The following is a 24994-nucleotide window of genomic DNA, read 5'->3' on the forward strand; positions in this document are numbered from 1 at the left end:
GCCTCAGTCCATGGCATCGAAGGACCAACACAGCTCCCCAAGGATGCCAAGAGAGTTTCTGCAAGTTCAGCTGAGTAATGGGGTGTCACTAGAAGTCTTGACAGAAGGAGGGTCTGTGCAAGCCTTTTTCCTTTCAAGGAGATCCTGGTCTGTGTTATTAAACCCTGTTAACTCTGATACCAAAAAACCAGAATGGTGAACCTAACCTCATGCAATTTTCCTTACTTAAATATAATCTTATAGTACTAACAGCAAAGCCTCAGATGACTTAAAAACTGGGGATTAAAAATCTGCATTCTAAACCCTCCAAATAAATGCTGCTGAAAATACTATAGACATATATATATGGATGTATGTAACAAGTACAGGTTATGCAAAGATATTCTACAATGTATTTTTATATAAAAGTGAAGTCATACACCATGCAATTGACCTCATTCAGATGACAAATTCTTTATGGTAAGCACCAGTTTTGTGTCCTGTGCTGATCCATTGCCTGGCATGGTGGGGTTGCAGGATGCTCCTATGAATTCTAGCCAAGTCATTAATGGAATCAGTAATAAAATATCCATACTTCTCACCAACGCAAATCAAAAATCCCAACTGTAAAACAAAGAAACAAATCCAGCTGAGTTAAATATTATGCGAATTTCTACTCTCCATCCCCACTCCACGCCACAGTTGGTTTTCATCTGCTTGTTTGTTCTCTCTCCTGTCATTAAACAGTTTGAAAAAATAATGAACATTTCTGGGTTTTTTTAAGGCACGATCCAAACCCAGCTGAACTTAGGAATTTGTCTCTGCTGAGAAGGCATATGGCTCCTTACATGATCCAAAGCAGTACTCCTGGATATGGAATTATTTCCCGATATACTAAAGCACTCTTGCTTATTTCAAACATTCCACTCATCCATGCTTTAACTGTCTGTATTGCCACTCCTGCCTTCGTTGCATCTTCCTTTCCCCCCCTTGCTTTTGTGAGCTTACTTTGGATTCAGGCATAGCACAGTATCAGTATGATACGGAAGTTACCGAGACCCTCAGCAGGAGGTTGGCTTGAGAACAATTATCTGACAGAATTGTTTAGCAGTGCAGCCCAATCTATGTTATGACCCTTTTTCTAAATGTAGCTATAATGGTGCATTAAAGTAATGTTACATTTCATAAAGCCTGCTGGGTGAGGGTTCAGTGAGGTTCCCCTCGCTTCCCTTCTGCACAGCAGTTCCTTTGTTACTGCCTCTCCTCCAGATCCTGTGATGGACGGGAGTCCCGCGCTCCTCGAACACTAAAACAGGGCTACCAAGGTAATTTACAGGCCCTGTGGCCAACAAAAAGTCTCAGGCCTCCTTGAGTTATCTCTAAGTCCTACTTTTCTCAGCTCATTGTGCCAGCTTTTCTTCTCAGATTTTACAAATGCCAGGAAAGGTTTCAGCCACACAAACATCCTTCAGCGCGCTGCTTTTAAACAAGTCTTCTCCCAGCTTCGCCTGCGTCTGTGGCTGTGTTTCTAGACAGAAATCAGAAAAGCAGAGAGTAAACAGAGGACTAGGGGGAGAGAAGAAGGAGAGGAGAGGGAGAGGAGAGGAAGCAGGGAGGGTGTGGTTCAGGCGGGGATATGGAAGCCGGGTTGAGGTGCCCACACGTGGGGCCGGCCCGATGGACGAGCGCGGTCCCGCCGGTGCGCGGGAGGAAGGGCTTCTCCCGGCCCTCTCTGCACCTTCCCTTCTTGCACTAGAAATCCAGGCTCGGCACTAGCAGCTTTCCTGGCACCGCAGCCCGCGGCAGCCTCTTCCTGTGGGGAGCAAGGTAGTGAAAGCAGAGGGTGCTCCTCACTGCCCAAGCCCGGGCAGGAAAACCTTCAGCGGCCTCTGCACCGGGTCCTTCCAGGCCCTGACCGGCTGGAAACCCAGGCACGGGCAAGATTTCTGCCGAGTGCGCCGAGTGAAGGCTTGGGAGCCCCACAGCCTCTTTCATTCCAGCGCAGCGGCCGCGCTTCGCCCCACCTCGGCCTCCCCCCTCCACGCCACGACGGCCGCAGAGCCGCGAAGCGGCCGCTGGCTGCCGCGGAGCGCTGCGCGATGCCCGGCGCAGCCCGGGGTGCGATGCCGCCGCTCCGCCCAGCCGAGACCCGCCCCCCCCTCCCCTTCCCGCCGCCCACGGGGTCCCCCACGCGCGGCTGCGCCCCGCGGAGCCGGGTTGCGCGGAGGGTCCCGGAGCCGACCGGAGCCACACGGAGCGCTGGAAGGGGTGTTGGTGGGGGGGCTGCCGCGGACCGCTCCCCTCCCCGCGTCCAAGGGAAAGCCCGTCCCGGCGGCGGCCACGTGTCTCCGCAGGGACACGCACCCCCCCGCCCCGGGGCCCGCCGCAGCCTCGCCGGCCGGTGCGGCGCAAAGTGCGCGGTGCCGCCGCTCCGCCCCCGCCCGCCGGCGGCTGCGGCGTGCGCGGGCCGGCGGCGGGGGAGGGGGGAGCGGGGCCGGCGGGGAGGGCGCGGAGGCCGTCTGCCCCCCGCCGCGGCTCTGCGCGCGTTCCTTGCTCCAATAAGCAATAATTAGGTCCTAAGCTAATGATGTGTCAGCTGATCCGCTCGCTCCGTCTGCGCGCGGGGAGGGCGGGGGGGGTGTGTGTATGTGTGTGTGTGTGTGTGTGTGTGCGCTGCGCCCGGAGACATCGCCATGGAAACGCTGCCCTCGCCTCCCGTCCCCCGTCCCCCGTCCCCGTCCCCCCCGCCCCCCTTCCCCCCGGCAACCCGCGGCCAGGTCCGCGACGGCCTCCGCGCCCCCGCCGCGCCCGCGGAGGCGGGGGCGCCGCGCGCGCCATCCCGACATGGGACAGCGCTGCCCGTCACCGCGCCGCGCCGCCGTCGCCACAGAAACTTTTGTCCCGGCGGCCAATCAGGGCGCGGGGGGGGCGCGGAGCGGCGCTGGGCCCGGCCCGGTGCGCCGCCGCCGCCAGCCCGCCGCGGAGCGCAGCGCAGCGCAGCGCGGGGAAGGGAAGGGCGCAGCGGAGAGGCGCGGAGCGGTGCGCGGCCCCCGGCGCGCAACCGGCCCTCGGCCCGGCCCGGGTGGGACACGGCGTGCCCCAGCCGCGGAGGTGCCGGCTGCGGGCGGGGGCGCGGAGCCGGGCGCTGGATGGCGGAGGCGCGGGCGGGCGCGGCCGCGGAGAGGCGACGAGAAGAAGCGCCGCCGAGGCGCCTTCCCCCCGCGGAGGGGGTGTCCTGCTTGGCGCGGCGGGGGAGACCGGGGAGAGCGCGGAAATCTCCGGCGTGAACTGAAACTGTGGCAAAGGCAGGGGGAAAAATATCAAGATTGCTGCTTCCCCCCCTTCCCCTTCTTCTTCTTCCCCCTTTAAAAAAAAAGGGGGTTTGCTCAGCATCCGCACGCAAACTTACTTGAATGCCTTGTAGCCAGTTTAGCCCAGAGACCAAAGGATACCCCGCACCCGAGGAGTCCTACATGTGTGAGCACCATCATTACACTGGCAGAGCAACCGAGAGCCGCCTCCTTTCCTTTACCAACATCCTCCTGGGACTGATCTCTCTCTCCTCTGGTCCAACATCAGAGACTATTTCGTATATATCTGGCTTTTGGTGTTTTTTTTTTTTTCTCCATCTGCTGGGATTGCTAAGTAAATAAATAGAGGAAAATTCCTAAAAGGGCATCTGAAAATTCAGTGGGACTGAATATGAGGAAATGAAATGCTCACAGCCCTTTTTTTTTTTTTTTTCCTTTTTTTTTTTTCAATTAAAAAATATGTACTTAAAACGCGGATCGGATGTATTAGGCTTAGAAAATAGCAGGTAAGAACTTTCTTTCTTTCCAGTACCTTCATGCCCGGAGCGGGGATATCTAACGCAAAGCCGCCCAGCCTTGGAATAAAGGGGGAGCAAAGAGACCAGTTTGCCCTTCAGTGCTTCCTCCATCCTGCGCGGCGAGGCGGCTTTGGGCAGAGGCACAGCCCGCCAGGACAGAGACAGAAAGCCTTTCGAGAAGGCAGCCGAGGGCTGCCGGGGCGGAGGAGGGTGGGCTTTTTTTTCTTCTTTCTTTTTGTTTCTTTTCCCCCCACTCTTCACCTGCACTATCCAGGGTGAATCCGGGTGCAGCTGATGTATGGAAAAGAAGAAGGATCCGAGTCAATATTTTCGCTGAGCCGAGGGATAGGATTTTAATTATTTATCCATCCGAGCCCTCACCGGGTAAGACGCTGCTGGAGCCAGTGGGATAGTCCTGCCTTGCACAATTATTAAAGAGACTGATCACGTACAGTGGGAAGGATAAGAGGAGCCTCCACCAAGCCCCGTTTTGCCTCCTCTGAAAAAAAAAATAAAAAATGAAGGAGAACATTGCCACACTATTGAATTGATTGCTGCCCCCCCTCACCCATCCCCCTCTCGGCCCCCCCACCCCCCTGAACCACCACAACAACAAAAAAAAAAAAAAAAAAAAAGAGAAAGAACCACCACCAAAGCAACCGCTGGGATCTGCCTGCACCGGGACCTCCTTCGCTCCGGCTCGGAGGTGGATGCATTTTTCATGAGCGCTGGGTGAACAGGTGCAAAGTGCAGCGGGGCGGCCCGGCCCCGCACCCCGGCCCGCTTCGGGGCGGCGTGTGCGTGTGTCCGTCCGTCTGTCCGTCCGTCCGCCCGTGTGAGTGTGTGTGCGTGTGTGTGTGTGCGTGTGCGTGTGCCTGTGTGTGCGCCCCGGCGTGTGCATGTGTGCGTGTGTGTACTAGGAGATTATGGAGAGCAGCGACCGGGACATGTACCGCCAGTTTCAAGACTGGTGTCTCAGGACTTACGGGGACTCAGGAAAAACCAAGACGGTGACCCGTAAAAAATACGACCGGATCGTCCAGCTCCTGAACGGCTCTGAGTCGAGCTCCACGGATAATGCCAAATTCAAATTCTGGGTCAAATCTAAAGGCTTCCAGCTCGGCAACTCGGACGAGGTCAGTGGTGGTGCTGGAGGAGGGAAGCAAGTGCTGTACGTGCCAGTCAAAACCACGGTTAGTAGAGAATTGTCTTCCTTGTTCTATGTCGGCCGCTGCAGCCCGCTCCGGGAGCGAGAGGCACAGGGGGAGCCGCAGCCACAGTTGGCTCCTTCCTCCCTCTTCCCCCAAGTCATCATCACCATGTTGCGTTTGCCTGTCACATTATACACCGCCGAGGTCTTTGTGGGTCCTTTTATTTAAAGCGATCGTGCGCACAACACACCCTTGCCGGGTCGGTGTCGTTCTCCTCCTCGGCCCCCCTCGCTCTCCCCGTCCCCCCGTCCCCCCCGGGCCGCCGCGGCGGGTTTGGGGTGGGCTATTGTCCCGCTCCGGCCATTGTGCCGGGCCCCGCCGCCCCGGGCAGCGGCCCCCCGCCGCCGGCGGGGCTGATGCCGATCGATAGCGCTCGGGGGGAGCCTGCCTGGCACAAAGCCAAGCGCGGCGCCGGTCGGTGATTTGGGGGGGGGGGGGGGGGGCGGGTTGGTGTTTCCCCGGGATATCAGTTTGGGGTTTTTTTGTGTGGGTTTTTTTCCTCCTTTTTTTTTTTTTTTTTTTTTTTTAATTTTTATTGTTAGCCCGCAGCCCTGGAGCCGCCGAGCGGCACGAATGTGCCTGGCTGGCTTGCTGAAGCGCCGGCTGCGATAGTAACGGCGGCGGGGAGAGAGAGAGGATGCTCAACAAAGGGAAGAGAGGGCTCCGCATGCCCGAAGGAAGGGTGTATTTTGTTCCCTCTTTCTGGGGTTGCGCGATTCTCGCAGCCATAAGGCTTCCAACTCAATTCGATGCGCTTAGGGTAGCGTGGCATCCCCCGGCAGGCGCCGGAGCTGCGGAGCTCGGCGCGGGTCTGGCAGCGGGAGAGCTATTATGCTTGGTGGTGGCAGGAGCGACAGATTTTCCTATTTAAGAAGATGGGGACTGTTGGCTGCAAGTAGGTTTTGCCTATTGAACTCTTAATGTATCATTATTCTTACTTCTTATGCTCTGGGTCACGCAAGCTAAGCTCCTTTTGTCTGTGAGTGGGGCGGGTGGGGAGGGGGAGCTGAGAAAGGAAACCTGGCAATTAAAAATATTCCTGCCTGGGCATTTGGCTTGGATGAGCAATATTCCCTCTCTCTCTCTTTTTTTTTTTTTTTTTTTTTTTTTTTTCTCGGAGTGCCAGCTTATTCTGACCTAACGGGAAGGTTGCTGGGTGGCGCAGCGAAGGGGGCTTCTTGGAAAGTATTCTGGGTTGGGTTGTGACGTAGGCTGCCGGGGAAATCTGCCTCTCTCTGCCTCGCTGAAGTCATAAACCTGGGCATTCCCAGGGGCCGGCTTGTATTTGCCCCCTTGTCATCAGCGCCGTCATGGCTGCGAGGAGGCTGAGGTGGGAAATTAATTTGAAGGAGATTACAGATACGAAGATAGAAAGTGAAAGAGAAGCTCTGGGCAGAGTTTATTCCCTCTCTATGGTTTTTATTCACCAAAGCGTTCTAGGTTTGCCTATAGATTCAGGTTATTTGGCAGATTTCTGTTCTACCGTTAGATGACTGATTGCTAATCTCTGACCCCAGGGGGTACTGCAGATACAATTTATAATGAAAACGTTGTCTAAAGCAGGAGGCTCAAATTAGTTTGGTATTTTTTAATATCTCTTCCGCTTACTGAAATAATCATTTTGGAGAGTTAGTAGGCAAGATCATTTATTCCTAAGACTATCCTTTTCCCTGCAAATTCAATACTGTAAACAAATTCAGTATTTTCTAAAATTACATTGACTACGCTACTAAATAAAAAGGCTAACCTAAATTTTACATGATGGAATTTAAAAATTAAATGCCCTTCTGGGCCTCTGAAACACAAGACACAGTGATGATCAGCTTGTCTTTTTTTCCCTCTCACCTTTGCTAGACCATGATGGTGGTCTGAAAGCCTGGAGTCCCACCTTGCATCCCCTCTTCTATTTTATTTTCAGATCAAATAATCAAAATTTTTCTCTCTTTTTTTTTTTTTTTTTTTTTTTTTCCCTTCAGAGATTTCAGTCGGAGGTCAAGCACCTTGCTGGTCTTACCTTTGTTAATTTGGGGGAAGCATACCCTCAGCTGTGGATGTCTCTATATCACTGTATATGTATCTATATTCATATAGAAGCAACTATCTTTAGATAGCTTAAGCAACCTAATAAAGTAAGGATGCCTGCTCATAAAATTAAAAAAAGGAAAGTTAGCATGACCTATCTGTAAGCAATTCCTGAGTGTATGTACAGTACTTGAACAATAACATATAAACCCTTACAGAAAAGGTCTTGCATGCAGGTAGAATTTCCTTCTTCTGGCCAACACAAATCTCTTGTCCAACATAAATGAGCAAAGGTGATACTCAGCACTCATACAACATTCAGCTCTGAGAAACAAATGCTGCCCTCTTCCTAAACCCATGGATCTGGTATTACTAGCCCATCCCAAAAGGCAGAGGAGTATTTAAGTAGACCGGTAGGGTGGCAGTGAGCTATTGCCAGGGCAGGGGCAGTGCTTGCCAGGTGCTAAAGGCTCAGAAACAACCCATTTGGCAGAACAGGGATGCAACCCCTGGCCTGGAGAAAGCCAGTGGCAAAGCTCCTATTGACTCAAGAGGCCTAGGATTTTACCCAGCCAGCAACGATAAGTTACAGGGGGAAATACTGGATTTTCATGAGATAGTAACAGTTGTTAAGCCTTAAAAGCCCATTCTTTAATTTCTTTAGCTGTTACTAATTATTTAAGAGTATTTTTATGACCATTTAGAAACATCCTCATTGTTTTGTTTTGTTGTTTTCTTCTCATTATTATCTCATATATTTGAGCCCACCTAGTCCGCACTGAAGAGCCACAGAGTAACAGATCCCCAAATTGTGAATCTCTCCCTCATCCTCTCTCTCTTCTTGTCCATCACTTGATCTCACCATAGGTAAAAATAATTTCAATTTAAAATTAATCACTGGTGGCAGCATGAGCACTCCCTCTGCAGTAACAGGATGGATGAAATTACAAGTTGGACTCTACTGTCACAAGCTGGTCAAAAATAAGCAAATATTCAAATACTTTGTTAGGAATTATTCTCTCCTTGAAGCTTTAAGATTTGCTGCTCAGCTTTGCTGTCAGCCAGAGAGATTTGCTCCTGATGGTGCTGTAATCCACTGCTGCTGGTAATTAGACATCATTACTGCTGCGTTAAAGGGAAAGAGAGAAGGGGAGAGGACAGGCTGGGGCTAATTAACTACTTGATTCTAATGAAAGAAAGAGAGCCTGATAGCAACTGGGAGGTTGCACCGGAACAGGCTAGATGTACAACACAGACTTAATTGAAGCAGGGGTGTCTTGTAGTCTCACAGTAGCTGGGGCTTGGTCTACTTTCATATTCTGTGGGCAGCAGCACATGAGGTATTATTCTGTTTTTCCCTTGCCTGGTTGGTAAGTAGCTCAAAATCACAGGCCTATCTTCAATATCAAGTTTAAACATGCCAGCAAGGAAAATGCATAAATGATAATGTGCTGGCTTAATCTCTTTTATGGGTATGGTCTCCTCAAGAGCAACAGGAACAAATCAATTTCTGAATGTTCACATCCCTCTGTGGCCTAGGAGATGCACTTTTGGTCACCAGGCAACAACATCCCCTGCAAAACAGCCATTTTAGGTCCAGGGTGGGACAACACACAGTAAGGTATTCTGATACGCAACCCAGTAGGTATCTCACTTCTGCAACTTTTCAGATGGCTACTGTTATCACCATAGGTTTTCCTTCATCAAGCCCAAGCTGCACTACATGAAAATAGTGAAAATATGCCTAGCCTAGACACGCTGTATAAATACGTAAGGCCAACAAATATGCCAAATGGCTGACAGTATTGACTTTTAATGGTTGGTGCTCACAATCCATAGGGAGGTGTGGAACTAATATTTCTGGTATAATATCTTTTCTAACTGTATACATGATTTTTATGGCAGATTTTTTTGTGTGCATTTTCTGCACAGTTCTTTTTTTATCGATTGGCAACTTGAAAACAGATTTCTTTTCACCACTTTTCCTTCTCTTGCTTAATGTTGTCCATAGACACAATATGGCTCCTAAAATCAGCCTTGATTTAAAAATAAGTTATAACATAATGGCCCAAGATACATCAAGGGATTCTAAGCAGAAGTTTCCTTTAAAAAAGAAGGGCCAAGATGACTGCAGAATACCTCTCAAATATAGAATTTACATGGTATTAGCAAACTAAGAGAATATAACCTCAAAGGCCAAGTTCAGATTGCTTTTATGTCATTATTAATTCGGAGTGACTCCACTGACTTGAATGAAATTGCAAGCCTAATGTATGAATTTTCCTGTGTCTTACATTTTCCAACTAGAAGCATAGAATGAGATTTCATTCAGAAACCAAATTTTGTTCAGTTTAGTTAAATCTTTAGAGCCTCCAGAAGGATCTGGAACTTCTTGGATTGCCACTAACAGAGCAGTGAGGCTCTCTGCAGGTGCAGGGCTGTGCTACTGAACCTGATTACAGGATTTAGGGCTTAAAATTACAAGCCAGTCACTTCCATGGAACAGGCTGTATCCCAGCCCACCTCTTGTTCTGTTGGTGATGAAGAATAGTACGTGGACGTATGAGTTTATGGTTTGTTTGATTTTATATAAATGATATTGTTTATGAACAACAGAAGAAGCAGATCACAGTATAAATAGCTTGTATGTCAAAATATGGTGCTTTAAATTATGTTTTAAATTGTTCATTATTTTAGGGCGTTTTATAGCAATCTGAAAATATGCTGCTTTGCTTCATTGTGTTTCTTCCCATTTTTGTTGCCATCGATATAAAAAATGAATAAAAGTGTTGTCAAATATATATTGGTAGCTCTGTAGCCTACTGAACTGCCAACACATAATGGCAGTAAGTACCACAGAAAGGTGATGCTAAGGGTGAGCTATAATTTATCCCAAGGCACAATTCTGCGGTAGTTTACAGTCCTGTTAAATGCACCTTCCAGGCTCAGAAGTGGTATTTGAGCCCTACCGTATTCATCCTGTTTTAACTGCCCACCACATTTTCCTTAACCCCTGTTCAGGTCTGCAGAGCTTCGTCTCCTCCCGCTACCCGCAGCCTCTGCCCTGCTGTTTGCAGACCTCCCGATGGACTCGGTGAGGAGGAATGCTGGTGAATCAGACAGACAGTGCGAGAAAATGGTCATGGCAGATGGAACAAAAACCGGTTTAGTTGGCAACTCTTAATGCAGGCATTCAGTGATGTGTGCATATAATAAGGAGAATAACTCTGTCCTGAAATTTAAAAATGTTAAAACGGCCATATGTAAGACACCATCTCCACATGCGTGTGTGAGAGAGAGGCAAAGGGAGATGAGGATTTGAGATTTCTTGGTAACAATGTTGAACTAGATTTTTCCAAAGAACTGTGAGCCAAAAAGAGCAAATTTTTAAAGAGGAGGAATTTTAAAGTGCTTCTTCTGTAAAACTAGAAACTGTTAACGTTACTTTAGAAACATTAAATAGGGTATAGCAATACCATAACAAAACCTACTACTGATACATGCATCCCATGCATATCTTGAGACAGGATGACAGATTCAGTGCTATCCCCTGGTAAAGGCCAGGCTTGTAGCTCAAAAATAAAACCTCTCAGTTTAATTTTCATGCTGCTGCGAACCTTTGCCGAGAAGACTGAGGTGACAGTGAGCTTGGTTCTTTGCCGTCTTACCCTCAGCCTCTTGTTGGTGAAGCTGCACTGGATTCAGCCGTGATGCAGCATGGTAGGGACTCCAGCTCCGACACTTCAGCCCTGATTTTCTTTAGTTGCACCAAGTTTTGTTTCTGTGGCTACATAACTATGTGATCGGTGGGAAATGAGCAGGCATTTGCTAGCAAGTTAGTGATAAAATGGGCTGATAGGCATCAGTACAGCCCAGTGTGTCTTTTTCTGATCTTTTTAGGGAGAAAGTTTCTTTCCCTAACTTTTGGAGTGATCACCACTGCTCTTGTTCAACACTCTAGACAGAAAGGAGACACAGTCTGGAGAGACTACACACATATATACACAGAAAGACTCCACGTAGAGAGGGTTTATCATTGCACACGGGCCCCTGGGTGAAGAAGGCTAGTGCTAGTGCTGGGACGAATCTGGGAGTTAATAATTCAAATTTCATTTTACGCTACAGATATAAATTAAAATGCGCTGACATTGAACCATGAGTTTTGGTCTGCTGTTGAAAGGAGGCAGCCAGCAGCTGTTGAGTTTGGTCTGAGGGAAGCTATTTGGGTCCTGATCTTTCCCCATATGCAGGGTACACCTGTTGAGAGTTTGCTGGTAAAAGAGGAACCAAACAAGCAGGGCAAATGTTGAAGCGAGATATAAATGAGATAAATGTGGAGAAAGACCATGAGATAGCATAGCAGGAAACACTCTCCAGGAGGATCATACCAGATTCTGCAGCCTCCCATGCACCACAGAGCATCACAGGAATCTTTTGTTCTTCATTGAGTAGGTTGATCCTGGTCAACACAGTCTCCATCATGAGTAGAGCTTGCCAGGATGTAAAAGATGTTTTTATCTTGTATATGTCATTTTAACCTGCAAGAAGCCTATCTGACTTTCGAAAACTCAGAAGGTATTAGCTGGTTCAAGAGAGTTGTTTGCATTGTCCTGCAGCAGCACTGAAAGTGATCCTGTAGCTTTCTTAAATTACCTTTTTGTTCTATTTAAATAGATGAGCCTCTAAACCTTATACTTCCACTAGCAAGGTATTTTTGATGGTTTATAAAAATAACATATCCAGGTAGGCATTGCCAGTATCCAGGAAAGACTTGCTACAAGTTTCGCCGTTGAGCATTCTTCCAGATGCAAATGGATTTTTTTAGTGATCAACTTTATCACAGACAGTTGTACAGGCTTCTAACTGCTTATTCAATAACTCTGCAAGCTGCAAAACCTGACAGTTACTATGTGCATCTGCAGGGATTACGGCTAGTTGTTGAAATTGAATTGTAGGGTTTGAAGCATTTAGTTGTATATGCGGATACCCTTCAACTTAAGGGGCCATCTGTAGTGAACATTTTACTTAATAAATCTGATCTATGTTAGAGTTAACCTCAAGTAAAGACTTTTTTCAGAAATAAATATTCTGTATAGACTTGGAAGGACAATTTTTATTAAATGACCTACTTGAGCCTAGGATGAAACTCATTCAACCTTTTTCACTTGACAGCCTGTAATTAAGCTCCCCTGGGAAATGAGAGGTTTTATATATTATATTGCCTGTAAGGTCTGTGTGTCTAAAAGTTTTGTAAATGTTGTTCCCCCAAAGTTTTTAATACAGCAAGAGATCGATGCTATAACATTTTGATGGTACTCACCTCTAGGAGGTGAGATCACTTGCACTTAAATGACTTATGACTTTAATTCACCATACAATTTTTAAATGAGGACGTCTTGTGATTGCTGTCTTTGTTGCCCCTGGACTTATACATACCACTACCAATACAGCCAGGTGAATTTTGGAGAAAACTTTTGTGCAAGGCAGATCCAGAGCTGCAGTAGCTGCCACGAAATCATGATCTATCTATCTGTAGGTTAAAGCAGCATTGTGTTGGCATATGGGAAATCAAACCTGGAAATGCGCTAAAGTTCACTGCCCTGAGCTGATCGAAGATGAGTAGCAAGCAAGTAATTCTATAAGAGTCCAGATACAATAACAGAAGAACAACTAAGGTATGGCCAGAGGTTTCAGCAGACAGGAAAGACAATGAGTATAAACAGGTTGCACACAACTTTATTTTTCAGTATCTTCTCTGTTGTGAGTGATGAGGAAATACCTACCCTGGGTTTACATTTTTCAGGTGATGAAACTGGAGAATGGTCAGAAATAGAGAAATAAAAAAAGAGGTGATGGCAAATCAAGATATGAAATTGCAGTGTATCACCAGGACTAATAAAAATCCAGAACACTAAAGAATTTAAAGACTGAGATAACCAAAATATCATTAAAATGCATCATTTGCCACTGTATATGGCAAGGATGCTGTAGGCTAGCCAAAAATTTACTAGAAAGAGAAAAAACAAGGTGGTAAAGATAGTTCATAGAAATGACAGACCAGTGAACCATATTTCAACACCAGAAAAAAAAATCAGTAAGAAAATAATTAAAAATAGAGTTGTTAAGTGTCAATATGAACTGTACCTGGTTGGTGCAACTAGTTTGGATTTTGTAAGGGTTAATTATGTTTCTCTAACCTGTCGTGTTCAGAAGTCTTTTAAAAAACAATTTTCAGGTGAAACTTTGGTTCTGGCTTTCTTCTGAAATGAAACAGATCTGATACTGGCTTTATTAAAGCTGGGTTGAAACTTTGGCTATGACAACGAATTAAAGCTGGTGAAGAGTTGGGAAACCATAGGAAGTGTTTGAGAGTAACACAAAAGCGATCCAATGTGCATATATACACACACATAAGTATATAAGTATACATAATATACACATAAAACGCAGACAAGGGGTTTCAACACTGGATGGAAATGCAAATTAGTTATGTTAAGCAAGTCAAAGAAGAATTGGGATGGAAAATAGAAATATCATAACAAAGGAGAAAAGGAGAAATCATGGCAGGCAGAATTCCCTACAGACCACTGCCAGATAATTTACATTTTATGCCATTGTGACATTAGCTTTTTGAAAGGAAAGGAAGAACTCAAACTTTTCAATCACATTTAAAATATATAGAATTAGTATCACATCTCAAGGGAAATATTGAGGAATAATTTCAAACAAATCAATAAGCGTATCTTCAATAACCATAGCAGGTATAACAAAAATTAGCATTAGGAATAGTATAGAGAATAATATTGAAAACTTACTCTTCTCATTAATTAAATGATATGTCCTTGCCTTTAATAACATGCTTAGTGTATTTACCTTATCTCTAAAAGGTCATGACAGATGAAAGGTCCAGGGAAGGTAACTGAGCTAATTAAAGAAAAGGGGTACTCATAGTAGATTTTAATGGTTCTATCACTCAGAAAGATGAACAGTAAGAGAAAATGCACAGTAGAAAACAGATACATAAAGAGGTAGAAAGAAGCTGAGAGAAATGGTGTGGTGTAAATACTGATGAACAGCAGAAGACAGAAAATTCAGCAGCCACCCTTTTTAATCCTATTCCATCTTCTAAGACTCTTTTGACAACCATCTCAAAAGGTAGATACAAAGCTAGGCCATTGTTTTATAACCTGTAGTGCTGGGAATGGAAAGTCTGCATTGCAGCCCCTAGAGAAACTCCTGATTGATTCGGCCAAAATTTCTACCAAGGGTTTTACAAGAGAATGATAGCCCTGTGGCTCTCGTAAGGATGTAGTATGCTCTTTATGTCAGTTAAGCTTTGCTGGCTGGAGCAGAAGTGAGGACAGGGTCACGTTCCTGCCCGTCCTTCTCTGTTCCCTGGGGAGCACAGGCATTGGTGATGGCACTTACCTGCTGCCTTGCCGTTACCTGGTGCCTTGCAGCATCTCCCCAGGTGTTTTTCCATAGAGTGTCTATCAGGGTTAGTCACGTTCCAGCCCATACAGTCAACACAAGGAGAGACTTGTGGAGTATGGTGAAATCCCAGCGTCTTCCCCATCCCCTTCCCCTTTGTACTGAATTTTAAAATTGCTGGTGGTCTCAGCTGTGATGCTCTTGTTTCATGAACAGATCATTAAGTTTTAGGTATGTGTTCTTAGGTTGGCTGAAGCTAGCGGCAGAAAATAATTCAGTCATTGCACAGGGCACCTATATTGCACTGTATTTTGTTTAGGGATTTACTTGTTTATTTACCAGTTCCCGAGCTCTGAAACACCTTTTGCAGACTCTCTTGGAGACTGGGACTAGATGGTTCATTGGTCAGTTTGGCTGTAGCAGTTTTTATGTCTCGTTGCTGTAGTGATATTTAGTCTGGAGGAAGGAAGGAGACCATCAGGTTTTGGAGCTCCAGCACTATCCTATGTGGACCAGTACATGAGGTTATTGTGATTTGCATGGAATGTTTGCAGTGCACCCTCTTCCAATTTACTCCACTTGTGATGAGATGTGCTGTTTTCACCTCCATATAAAAATATGTCTGCTTGTAGCTTTTTTGTGTGTATTTGTTGCAACTGTTACCAAAGTCTTACTACAGTGGAAGAAAAGAAAAAAAAAGAGCAGAATTATTAGAAAATTAATTGCAAATATGAGAAGAAATTAGCTCATTCAGATGATGACAATTTCTGGAAGTTTTTTGCTTTTGACCAGTCTGACCAGCAAGTGTGGCATATGTATAATTAGATGACTTGTCCCATTGCATTTCTCAAGAAATTGAAGTGGGAAACCCCCCCAAATGTAACTCATTCTTTTCTCCCTTAATCTAGACATAGTTGTATTTTTTTTTTTTAATGACATCTTTTGATAACCTTTATCTTCTTATATTCTGAGAGTTCAGCAAAGCCCCACAGCCACGGCTGCCATAATACTGAAGTTTTTCATTGGTCGTGAGCAAACAGCTCTAATGAGTGCTCTAATGAAACAGCTTTAATGAGTGCTATATTCCAGTTCCAGGCATCTGTCTAAAACCTGTAGTTCAGACAGACCACACCACAGACAACAGGCAAATGCCTGGTTTTGTCTCAATTTGGGCTGGAGATGGATGCAGCAGCAAAAACCAGAACTTCTCAAAAAGACATATATTGTAAACTTATTGCACTTTGACCCTGCTTTTTTGGAAAACCTACACAAATGCTCTGCTGTGTTTTGCCAGTGAAGGAAGTTATCATTGGTTATCATTGTTTTGGTGTAACTGAGAGTTGAATCAGGCATATAGTGAGCTTTCAAGGAGTTAAATTTGCACCAAAGCAAAAAATAAAGCAAGACAAATAAAGCTAGGTCTACAGCTGAATAAAGCCGGTTAAAGTAAGACTTTCTTCCTTTTAAATTGCCCTTCTGTAATAGCAATTTTTAGTATTTTTCTCTTCAAATCAGCCCTGTTTTGGCAAAATGATACATCAGACTTTGGGGAAACTGTGGAACTGAAAAGATTGTTTTTACCTGTATTCCTAATTGAACCTTACACTTTCATCTTGAACCAAAAGGGCTGCTTTCAAAAACTGCATAGGAAAAAGCATTACTAAATAGGAGAAAGCAGGTCAAATTTTATTAATAATAGTAAGTAGAACATTTTAATTAATAGAATTCTAATGAAGTATGTCCTTTCTGCTACTTATCGTTGAACTTTAATGAATTTATAGGTAATTACCAGATTTTCTTTAGACAGTTAATTCTTAATAAATGTAAAGTCAGGAAAATTTTCACATATACAGACTTCAAAAATTTTAAGAAATCTGCATTATCATGCTTGCTGTAATTTGAAAGCAGGCAGATAAACAAAGTACAATTATAGATGGTTATGTGGAAATATTTTTAAGTTAATTAGTACTAGGCCTAATAGATCCAAAAAGTGAACTAAGTACCCAGTACACAGATGTACGAAAGAGCTGAAAAACTGTAGCTGTAGGAAGTTGGAAGGAGTCAAGCTTGTGAAATCTGTGAGGTTTTGAAGGACCCGTCCTGTCATCCTAAATTGCACTGGATGAAGTCCCCTCCTGGGATAGGACCAGCAGAAGGTCAGTGGATCATTTTTTTGGTACAGAGATTATGTCCCCTGGTTTGAAGGCATAACGCAGTACTTGGGTGATGCTTAGACTTTGCAATGGTCAGTGCCTAACAGAGGAGTCCACCCACAAAGCATCTGCCATGTGCACTTAACACCCCGATCAGTTGGTATTGGTTGACTGGGTGACAATGACTGAATTCTCAGTAGGATACGTTCAGATAGTTTTTCTGTTTGTAAAGAATATTTTACCTGTACTGCTATCCAGTTTTGCCACAGTATATTCCAATGGGCTAGACCAGAGCTTAGAAAGTGTATAGACCTATTTATAAAAGGTACAAAAATATATATAAAGGTTTAATTACAGCAAGGCCAAATTCAGCTGTAAAATAACACTAGGAGCACCCTGCTCCCACCTCTTTGGTTGTAATTTTCTGCAATGCCAGAGTCGCGCTCATGGCAATGCACTGTACAGACAGCTCTCTGTTGTAGAAATCCCCATATTCTGATTGTTTAGGGAGGAAAAAAACAATCTGGAGAATGTGCTTGATCTTAGTCCTTTAAACTCTCCATACATTTAAGTCAATTAAAAGTGCATCTCTCATCCTGTCCCCTTCCCAACTAAACATACGCAATACATACACTCACTTTCAGTTACACGAGGTAGGTTGTTTGATTGTTTTTAAGTATTCTCCCTTTTCTGTGGGTATGGCATCAGAACAGATGCTATGGGGAGAATTCAGATCTGTTTCCCTTTTCCCTGTCTCTTTTAACTATATTTACATTAGAACAATCCTTCTGATAAGAGTGGAAGAAAAGTGAGATGAGAGAACAAATGGAGTATAAAGTCAAGTATAAACAAACTTTGGCTTAATAGTTCTCTATGAGCTCATCCTAAGGCAAGAAAGTCAGCTTTGGGAGAGGTGGAGGCTGGGAAAAGTAAAATAAGCCCGGAAAACACATATCACACATTTCAGAATAACAATAATGTTAATGAAGTAAACCAGCTAAAAGAAAGCCGATGCTTCCTGTTAATTTGGTAATAAAACTACTGTTGATCTTCGAAACCAGTATTTAAGCAACTAAGCATACCTGTTGGCCACCTATAAGCACAGAACAACCTTAAGATATTAACTACCTAACAGCTAAAACTACCCGGAAAATGTGAGGAAGATGAAACAATTTTTGGGGAGGCATTGTTCATGGAAATCTGATTTCAGCAAAATTTTGAATGAATTGTGTCTATTCCATGGTATTTATTTCAAATTGGAGTTTATTAGTCAACATTTAATTTAATGAGTATCACAGCATGACATAGCAGAAAGTAGCTAAGCAGAATGTTGCTAGACATGAAAAAGCTTGTCGTTATACAAATAAGCAAATAATTAATATAGGTGCTAGATATGCCTCACAATCTGAATTTGAATGTGTTCGCCATTGTGTCATAACTCCAATATCTATTTGGTGTCCACAGCGCTATGCATTTTCCTCGATCCTTGTCATTTGTCTTTGGTGCTGCAGATTATTATTTACTAATAGGCAGAGAACAGTTTTTTTCCGTGTGTTGCCTTTATTTCCAGACCTTGAGGCCTGCTGTTTCTCATTTTGAATTCCAATCCAACGGCAGGTGCCAAGATTCAAACGTACATTATCTATGGGCAGTAGGATCAGCCGGTTTGTGTAACATCGAACTGAACCACTCACTGTGCAGGCTGCATTTTAATATTTTTAATCTTTCTTTGGAAGGCACGCTATTTTGGTGAGCAACCAAATGCAGTCTAAGCTGCACAGAAGAGGAGATCTACAAATGGGTTTCTAAATCTAGGCTTCTGTAAAATTAAAAAAACGAAACAAAACAACTTAAAAACATGTAACTGGAGAATCTATTAGGTCCAATCCACCCACAACCATCTGGAGTAGTAAGTTATCTATCTTATTTGTCTAAACGAAACTTTGGACAGGACATGAGCAGAAATGAGGGGAATAAGTTGAGCTGAAATAATTTGTACATTAATCTTTTAAAGTGTCCAAGGCCAAGAAGGCCAATTTTAAGAACTGCTGAATGACATTACCATAATAATGTGAAATAGACCGTTTTAAAGGCAAAAACCTGTTCCCACTGCAGTCAATAGCAAAATCCCACTGACTACAATAGTAGTGGGATTGGTCTGCTAAGTAGCAAACCATGCTTTAAAAAAATCAATACTTCAATTTTACAAGATAATATGGATAGCAGTATAGTTGCCTATTATCAGATCCCATACTCTGTGGATTTTATCTCTCTAATAATACCGAGGTTCAGCACCTATCTTATGAATCATTGAGAGGAAAGACATAAGCCATTTCAAAGCATTTCCCCTGCCCCTAGCCGAGAAAGCTCTCCAGAGGCAGGATGTGCTGCACCGAGCGTGCCTCCATCAGCGCCGCGCAGCAAGGATTACTCTGAAATGAATGACTGCCTCGCTCAAAAAAAAAAAAAAGCATTAATCGCTGTGGAGCCCGCAGTAGCGTTTGATGCCCAGAACTTCAATTCCAACTCTTAATACGGGTCAACAATAAACTAAAATGCGCTGAAATGGGTCAGGTTTTCATCTCAAACCACACCACAAAAAAAAAATACTGATGACGTTTATTTTTATTTTGCATTTTCCTCTTACGTTTCAAGCATTGCAGTGTGGTTCAAAACAGAGCTATATCCCGTACGTTCATCTTTACACAAAGGATATACATAGATTTTAACAGAAATAGGCTTCGAGGAAAAGGCTGAATTTCCCCTCAGCGGCAGACCGCTGTGTTTTTTATTCCCTGGAGCTCAAACCATCCCTTGCAAGACAGAGGGTTTTCTGGGTCCCTCTGCTCCGGGGCACGCCGTACCCCAAAATCAGTGTGTTGATGGGAGCTGCGGCGGCGGGAGGGGCTGGATGTGCGTGTCCGTGTGTGTGCCCGCGGCCCCGGGCTGCGGTGCGGGAGGCGGCGGCGGGCCGGGTGCCGGCGGGAGGCGCGGTGACCGTGACTCCATCGGACATAATGAGCGCAGCGGTTCGGCAGCCGGCAGACATTTCCTTCACCCCTCCCCCTGCAGCCATATGGTGCCGTAAACAACCGCCGCGCCGTGCGGAGTTGGGGTTTTGTTGTTGTTGTTGCTCCCCCCCGCCCCCCGCCCTCTCCCCGCGCTGCACAGGCCGCGGGTGTCTCCCGGGGGTGCCGGCCGGTGCTCCGCGGCGCCTCTCCCGGGCGCACCTTGCCGGGGGGAGCGGGGGGGAGGCGGGCGCGGAGCGGCGCCGGCTGCGGAGGGGCCCATCTGCCACGGCCGCCCCCCGGGGGCCCGAGGGCCGCGGCCGCCCCCCGGGACCGCCCCGCCAGCTGGGTGCGGGGGCTGCCCCGAGGGGCGAGGAGGGGCCGGGGCCGGGGCCGGGGCCGGGGCCGCGCCGCCGCCGCCACCGCCCCCCCCCCCCCCCCCCCTTTCCCGTCCCGGTGCCGGCTCCGCTGCGGCTCTATTAATTGATTCAGGGCCCGGGCTGGCATTGAGGGCACGGGGGAGGGGGGCAGCGCGGAGAGGGTGCGGCCGTGCCGCCATCGCCTCCCCCCGCCTGTTCCTATGGCAACAGTGGAATACCTCCGGGACACACACGCACACACACGCCCGCACACCCGCGCCTCACTCCCACTCGCGGCGCGGGGGGGCTCGGCCGGGCACGGCCACCGCGCCCTCGGCACCGCCTCCCCCCCGCCGCGCCGCGCCGTTCCCATGGCGACGGGCTGCAGCAGCACCTGTGCGGCCGAGGCGGCGCAGAGCGGCTCTCGCCCGGCCATCGCCCGCCGCCCCCCCGCTCCCGCCCCGCCCCGGCCCGGCCTGCCGCCCGGCGGGGCCCGCTGCGAGGCCGGGCCAGCCCTGCAGAGGGAGGGCTGCGGTTGGTAGGGGCGGCGGCCGACCCGGCCCGCAGCCGCCATCCCGCGGACCGCCGGGCCTCAGCCCGCGGCGGGTCCCGCCGGTGGGCCCACGCTAGCCGCCGCCGCGCGGTTTAACGTGCGGTAAAATAGTAGCCCCTGTGAGTGTTTTCAGTGGAGCAGATGCCCCCATGCCAGCCCACCATGGTGGTTACTGCTGGCACTGGTAGCACCCAGAATAATGCTAGGGCTGGAGATAGGGCGGTGACACCCTCCTGCGGCCGGAGCAGCCGTGGGTGGATTCCCACACTAGCCTTGCCCAGTTCCCGTCAGAGGATGGGTGCTGGCCTGTGTACGCGGCGATGTGGCTGGTACCTATTTCATCAGGGCGGTCCCGGATGTCCGCAACGCTCTTGCACTGTGGCCGTACAGCTGGCGGACATCACAGGCCTCCGGGAAACAGCGGTTCGGCTTAGGGAAGCCGTTGTCTTTGGAAACAAGCCCCAAGTCTCTTAAGTAGATTCACCGTACCATGACGTGATGCCACATGAGACCCTGCTGGCAGATGTAGGGCTGCCCAACGGCTCAGCGGCTACAAATAGTTGCAGTAAATAGTCACATGTCGTGGTTGGCGTGACTTGAGGTGCAGGGAATGGAAATAAAACCTTGCACCTCCGTCACTGCTGGTGTTCACCCTCGCTTTCTGCTTTTGCCAGAACCCAGCGCTTGAGACGCCTTTTACTTATCAGCCTGGGTGCTCTCTTACCCGGTGTATGTAGCTAGACAGTCTGTAGCACGGTAAATAGTTACAGCTATCACTGAAAAGTAGTGTTGCTCGACTTTTGGCCCTCGAGGTACTAAACTGGCTTATTACAGTCCATAAAAACGTTTGCATATAGTTATGGCATGAAAATGCGGTCTTGGGTCCCTGATGTACAAATATTAATCTGATATGTTTTGAAGCCAGGTCTATCTCTCTGAAGAAGTCTTGTGAGTCTGTTCCTCCATGTAGCTGACTGGGGCGGCCCAGGAACTGGGAAGAGGGTGGATAGGAGGAATGTCCTTAGCCCCTGGTACTAGAAGAGGTTTCTCTTAGCTGTAATATGAGAAAACTATTTTTTATCAGCTTCACTAAATGCTGGATTGCGTGTCATCGAATACAGCTGGAGGACTCCCATTGTCTTTAATAGAATGCAGCTGAGACCTAAAAAGATAGTAAAATACCTGACCAATAGTATCACCCATGAAAATAAAAATTTAATTCCTTTGGGAAAAACTAACCACAAAACCACATCTGTATCCTAAAGATGTTAATGTAAAAAAGAGAAGGAAGCTTTCTCTTTCTTTATAGATATTAAAATAGCTTAAAAATGGAGTGTTATCAACTGTTACAATTTCATTGTGAGTCCCATGGTGTTTTGTCATTTTTTCTTGAAAAATCCCATCTCCAGTCAAATGATTGTGAAAATTCTACTTTTGTGTTAAAAAAATCAGACAAAAATAATTTAGTAATCCCCATAGCTTTATAGAAGAGATTGTCAGTTTTAGCAACAACTCCTCGTCAATTCTCAAAATCTCTCAAGGACCATGGGTATTTCATTATCAGCCTTTTGACTGACGAGTGTATAAACTGCTAGTGCTTAGTGGGGTTCTAGAGACTGATACTGTTGATGTATAAACCATGAATGGTCTTGCAGGCTGCTGTTTGAGAACTTTCATGTTAAGATCTGCAGATGTCCCAAGTGGACCCTGTAGACTTAGGAACCAGGAAACAAAAGTGGTTTTCTTCTTAAATCATAAAATTCTTCAGACCAATTTAAGGATTTTCCGTACCCTATAGCATTAATTCAAATATCAGTTAAATAATTATTTTTAAAACAAAGGCTATAAATATGAAATACGAGAAGACAAAGGATATAATTTCAGGAGAATCCTTGCAACATAATGCCAAGTAAGCTCTTTGAAAAAATTTCAGAACATCCTCAAAATAACAAAATCAGACTAAAATTTAATTACAGAGATAGGAACACTGAATACTTCTTAAATTATGTAAAGCTCAGCTTTATAATAGGGAAGTCTAGAAGCTTTGGTTTCTGAAGTTTACAGATCACATTGTAAAAGTTAATATGAAAAAAAATAGCAGAATTTGCTGCACCATAAAGCAAGCTCTGGAGAAAGAGAGCGTTCTAGTAAATGGCTTGCTGAAGACCGTATTTCCCAGGTGCCATCTCACCACAGTCAGGAGGCATTCCTTCTACTGCAACACAGGAGCACAGGAGGATCAGATGTGAAAGCAACATCAATGCCATTATTTCTTGGCCCCATAATTCTAATAGGTTGACTTCTGTGGGACCAAGAATGCAGAATACAGTGCTACAATACCTACAGCATCAATAACTCACAGGAATTAATTCAGATAATTTATATAGCTTGAGTTATACATAGTTCCTTTTAAACCATTATGATCATCACCACCATAAAAGAAGTGTGGCCAGCAGGTCGAGGGAGGTGATTCTCCCCCTCTGCTCTGGTGGGACCCTACCTGGAGTACTGTGTTCAACTCTGGAGTGCTCAGCATGGGAGAGACATGGGCCTGCTCGAGCGGGTCCAGAGAAGGCCACAAAGGTGATCAGGGGCCTGGAGCACCTCTCCTGTGAGGACAGGCTGCAAGAGTTGGGGTTGTTCAGCCTGGAGAAGAGAAGGCTCCAGGGAGACCTTATTGCAACCTTTCAGTACTTAAAGGGGGCTTATAAGAAAGATGGAGAGAAACTTTTTACGAAGGCCTGTAGTGACGGGACAAGGGGCAGGTTTTTTAAACTGAAAGGCTTTAGACTGGACACAAGGAAGAAATTTTTTATGATGAGAGGGATGAGACACTGGAACAGGTTGCCCAGAGAAGCTGTGGATGCCCCATCATTGGAAGTGTTCAAGGCCAAGTTGAATGGGGCTTTGAGCAATCTGATCTAGTGAAGAATCCCCCTGCCCGTGGCAGGGGGGTTGGAACTAGATGACCTCTAAAGGCCCCTTCCAACCCAAACCACCCTATGGTTCTATGAGTCTGTCTCTGTAACTCGTGATACCCAGTATGACTGAGGTCTGGGAATGATGAATGCAAACAATAGAATGCTAGACTGGATGTTGTCATCTTAACAGATTTTTTTTATTTCAATGAATGTACAGAGCTGAAACATACACCGAACAGAGAAGGAATGTCTATAAGCTACAAGTGGAAACAAGGAGAGAAAAGACCAAAAAAAAAAAAAAAAAAAAAAAGGAGCATCTGAGCAGAAAATTTAATAGGAAAATATGAAACAGAGCAACCTTTTGCTTCAGCATCCAAAATCTGAGGGAGTTTCAGAAAATTTTTTTTTTTTTTGTATAATCAAAAATCATAAAATATGTTTGTCAGAAGGCCCAAGGAAAAGGTATTCCTGACCCCTGGAGGAGAGTGCAATGATGGCATTGTGTTGTGAAGTACCCTCAGATGGCAGCTTACTGTTAAAAATGACAGAGCAAGACGGGAAATGGGGTGTAGTGGTGAACAGATAGATGGGATGAAACCCCAGATACGGAATTAAACCCCATCCTAAATGCATTGTAGCACCTGACGACAGCTACCTCAAGGGTCTATTCGTTTTTCTTAGGCAACATTTAGCCAGCCTGCCATGCCAGTAAAGTATTGTCGAATCGAATTGAATTTAATTTCACACACACCCATACGTAAAAAAAACCAAACACACATATTTACCAGGCATGCAGCTGTGTCTGATGTCTCCCCAGAAAGTAAATTCCAGGATACATGCAGAATACCCCCAATGAAAAGTTATGCTAGATATGATTTGATTTGATGGGAAATTACTGTGTCATTTCCTTTTAAAGACTGTAGCACTCAAAATGTAGTCCTGTAATAGGCTATTTGCACAGAACAGATCAGGGCTTGTCTGCGTGGTCTTTTTAACATCTTCCTGGTGATCCATGCTGATTTGGCAGTTGTAGATGTGGGATTTTGCATTTAGAATTTTCCGAGTGAGGGAGGACTGGCTTTATATGTGGTTTGGGTAGCAGGTGTGATTCATCAATAAAGTAATAGCATATTTTTCTTAGAGCAGACAAGGCTTAAATGATGCAGATAAAGTACATATTCAGTCCACATAGCTGACTCCATCTGTTGGTGCAAGTGCTGCAAAGCCTTTTAGGTTATTTGGAGATAGTGGTTGCTATAAAGTGCAAGCAAATGAGTGGGTGCAATGTATTTACAAAGAGGGAGATGTGGTGCAAGAATTCCTACTACACTGGCATCCTTGATTTTACTAAATGTTTCACGATACACATGATCACCTTCTGCAATGGGTCTTGGGAATTGTAGTCCAGGAAGAATTGAGCTTAATGTATGGAAAAGGTGAAGGTGACAAAAGCAAATTGCAGCTTCCTGTAGGCACAGCAGCATCTCAGAAGATGCAGTTTAATGTTGAATTGATGCAGAAGGAAACA

The 24994-nt window shown here is 45.9% G+C and overlaps 1 protein-coding gene across 7 annotated transcripts in view; it reads left to right on the forward strand.

The window, feature by feature from the left end:
* The first annotated feature begins 4296 nt into the window (after positions 1-4296).
* The window catches only part of NOL4 (nucleolar protein 4), a 201319-nt gene continuing 180621 nt past the window's right edge, over positions 4297-24994 (forward strand). For 5 of the 7 annotated variants that reach the window (XM_074899009.1, XM_074899011.1, XM_074899012.1 and 2 more), the window contains exon 1: positions 4297-5001. In XM_074899009.1, coding sequence (XP_074755110.1) covers positions 4735-5001 — 267 coding nt within the window. In that variant the 5' untranslated portion in view covers positions 4297-4734. Of the gene's footprint in view, positions 5002-5569; positions 5915-24994 lie in introns of those variants that run through there. The other 2 variants (XM_074899010.1, XM_074899014.1) reach the window with 2 other exon arrangements.

The sequence above is a fragment of the Athene noctua genome, chromosome 2 (assembly GCF_965140245.1).
Source record: "Athene noctua chromosome 2, bAthNoc1.hap1.1, whole genome shotgun sequence".
Classification (NCBI taxonomy): domain Eukaryota; kingdom Metazoa; phylum Chordata; class Aves; order Strigiformes; family Strigidae; genus Athene; species Athene noctua.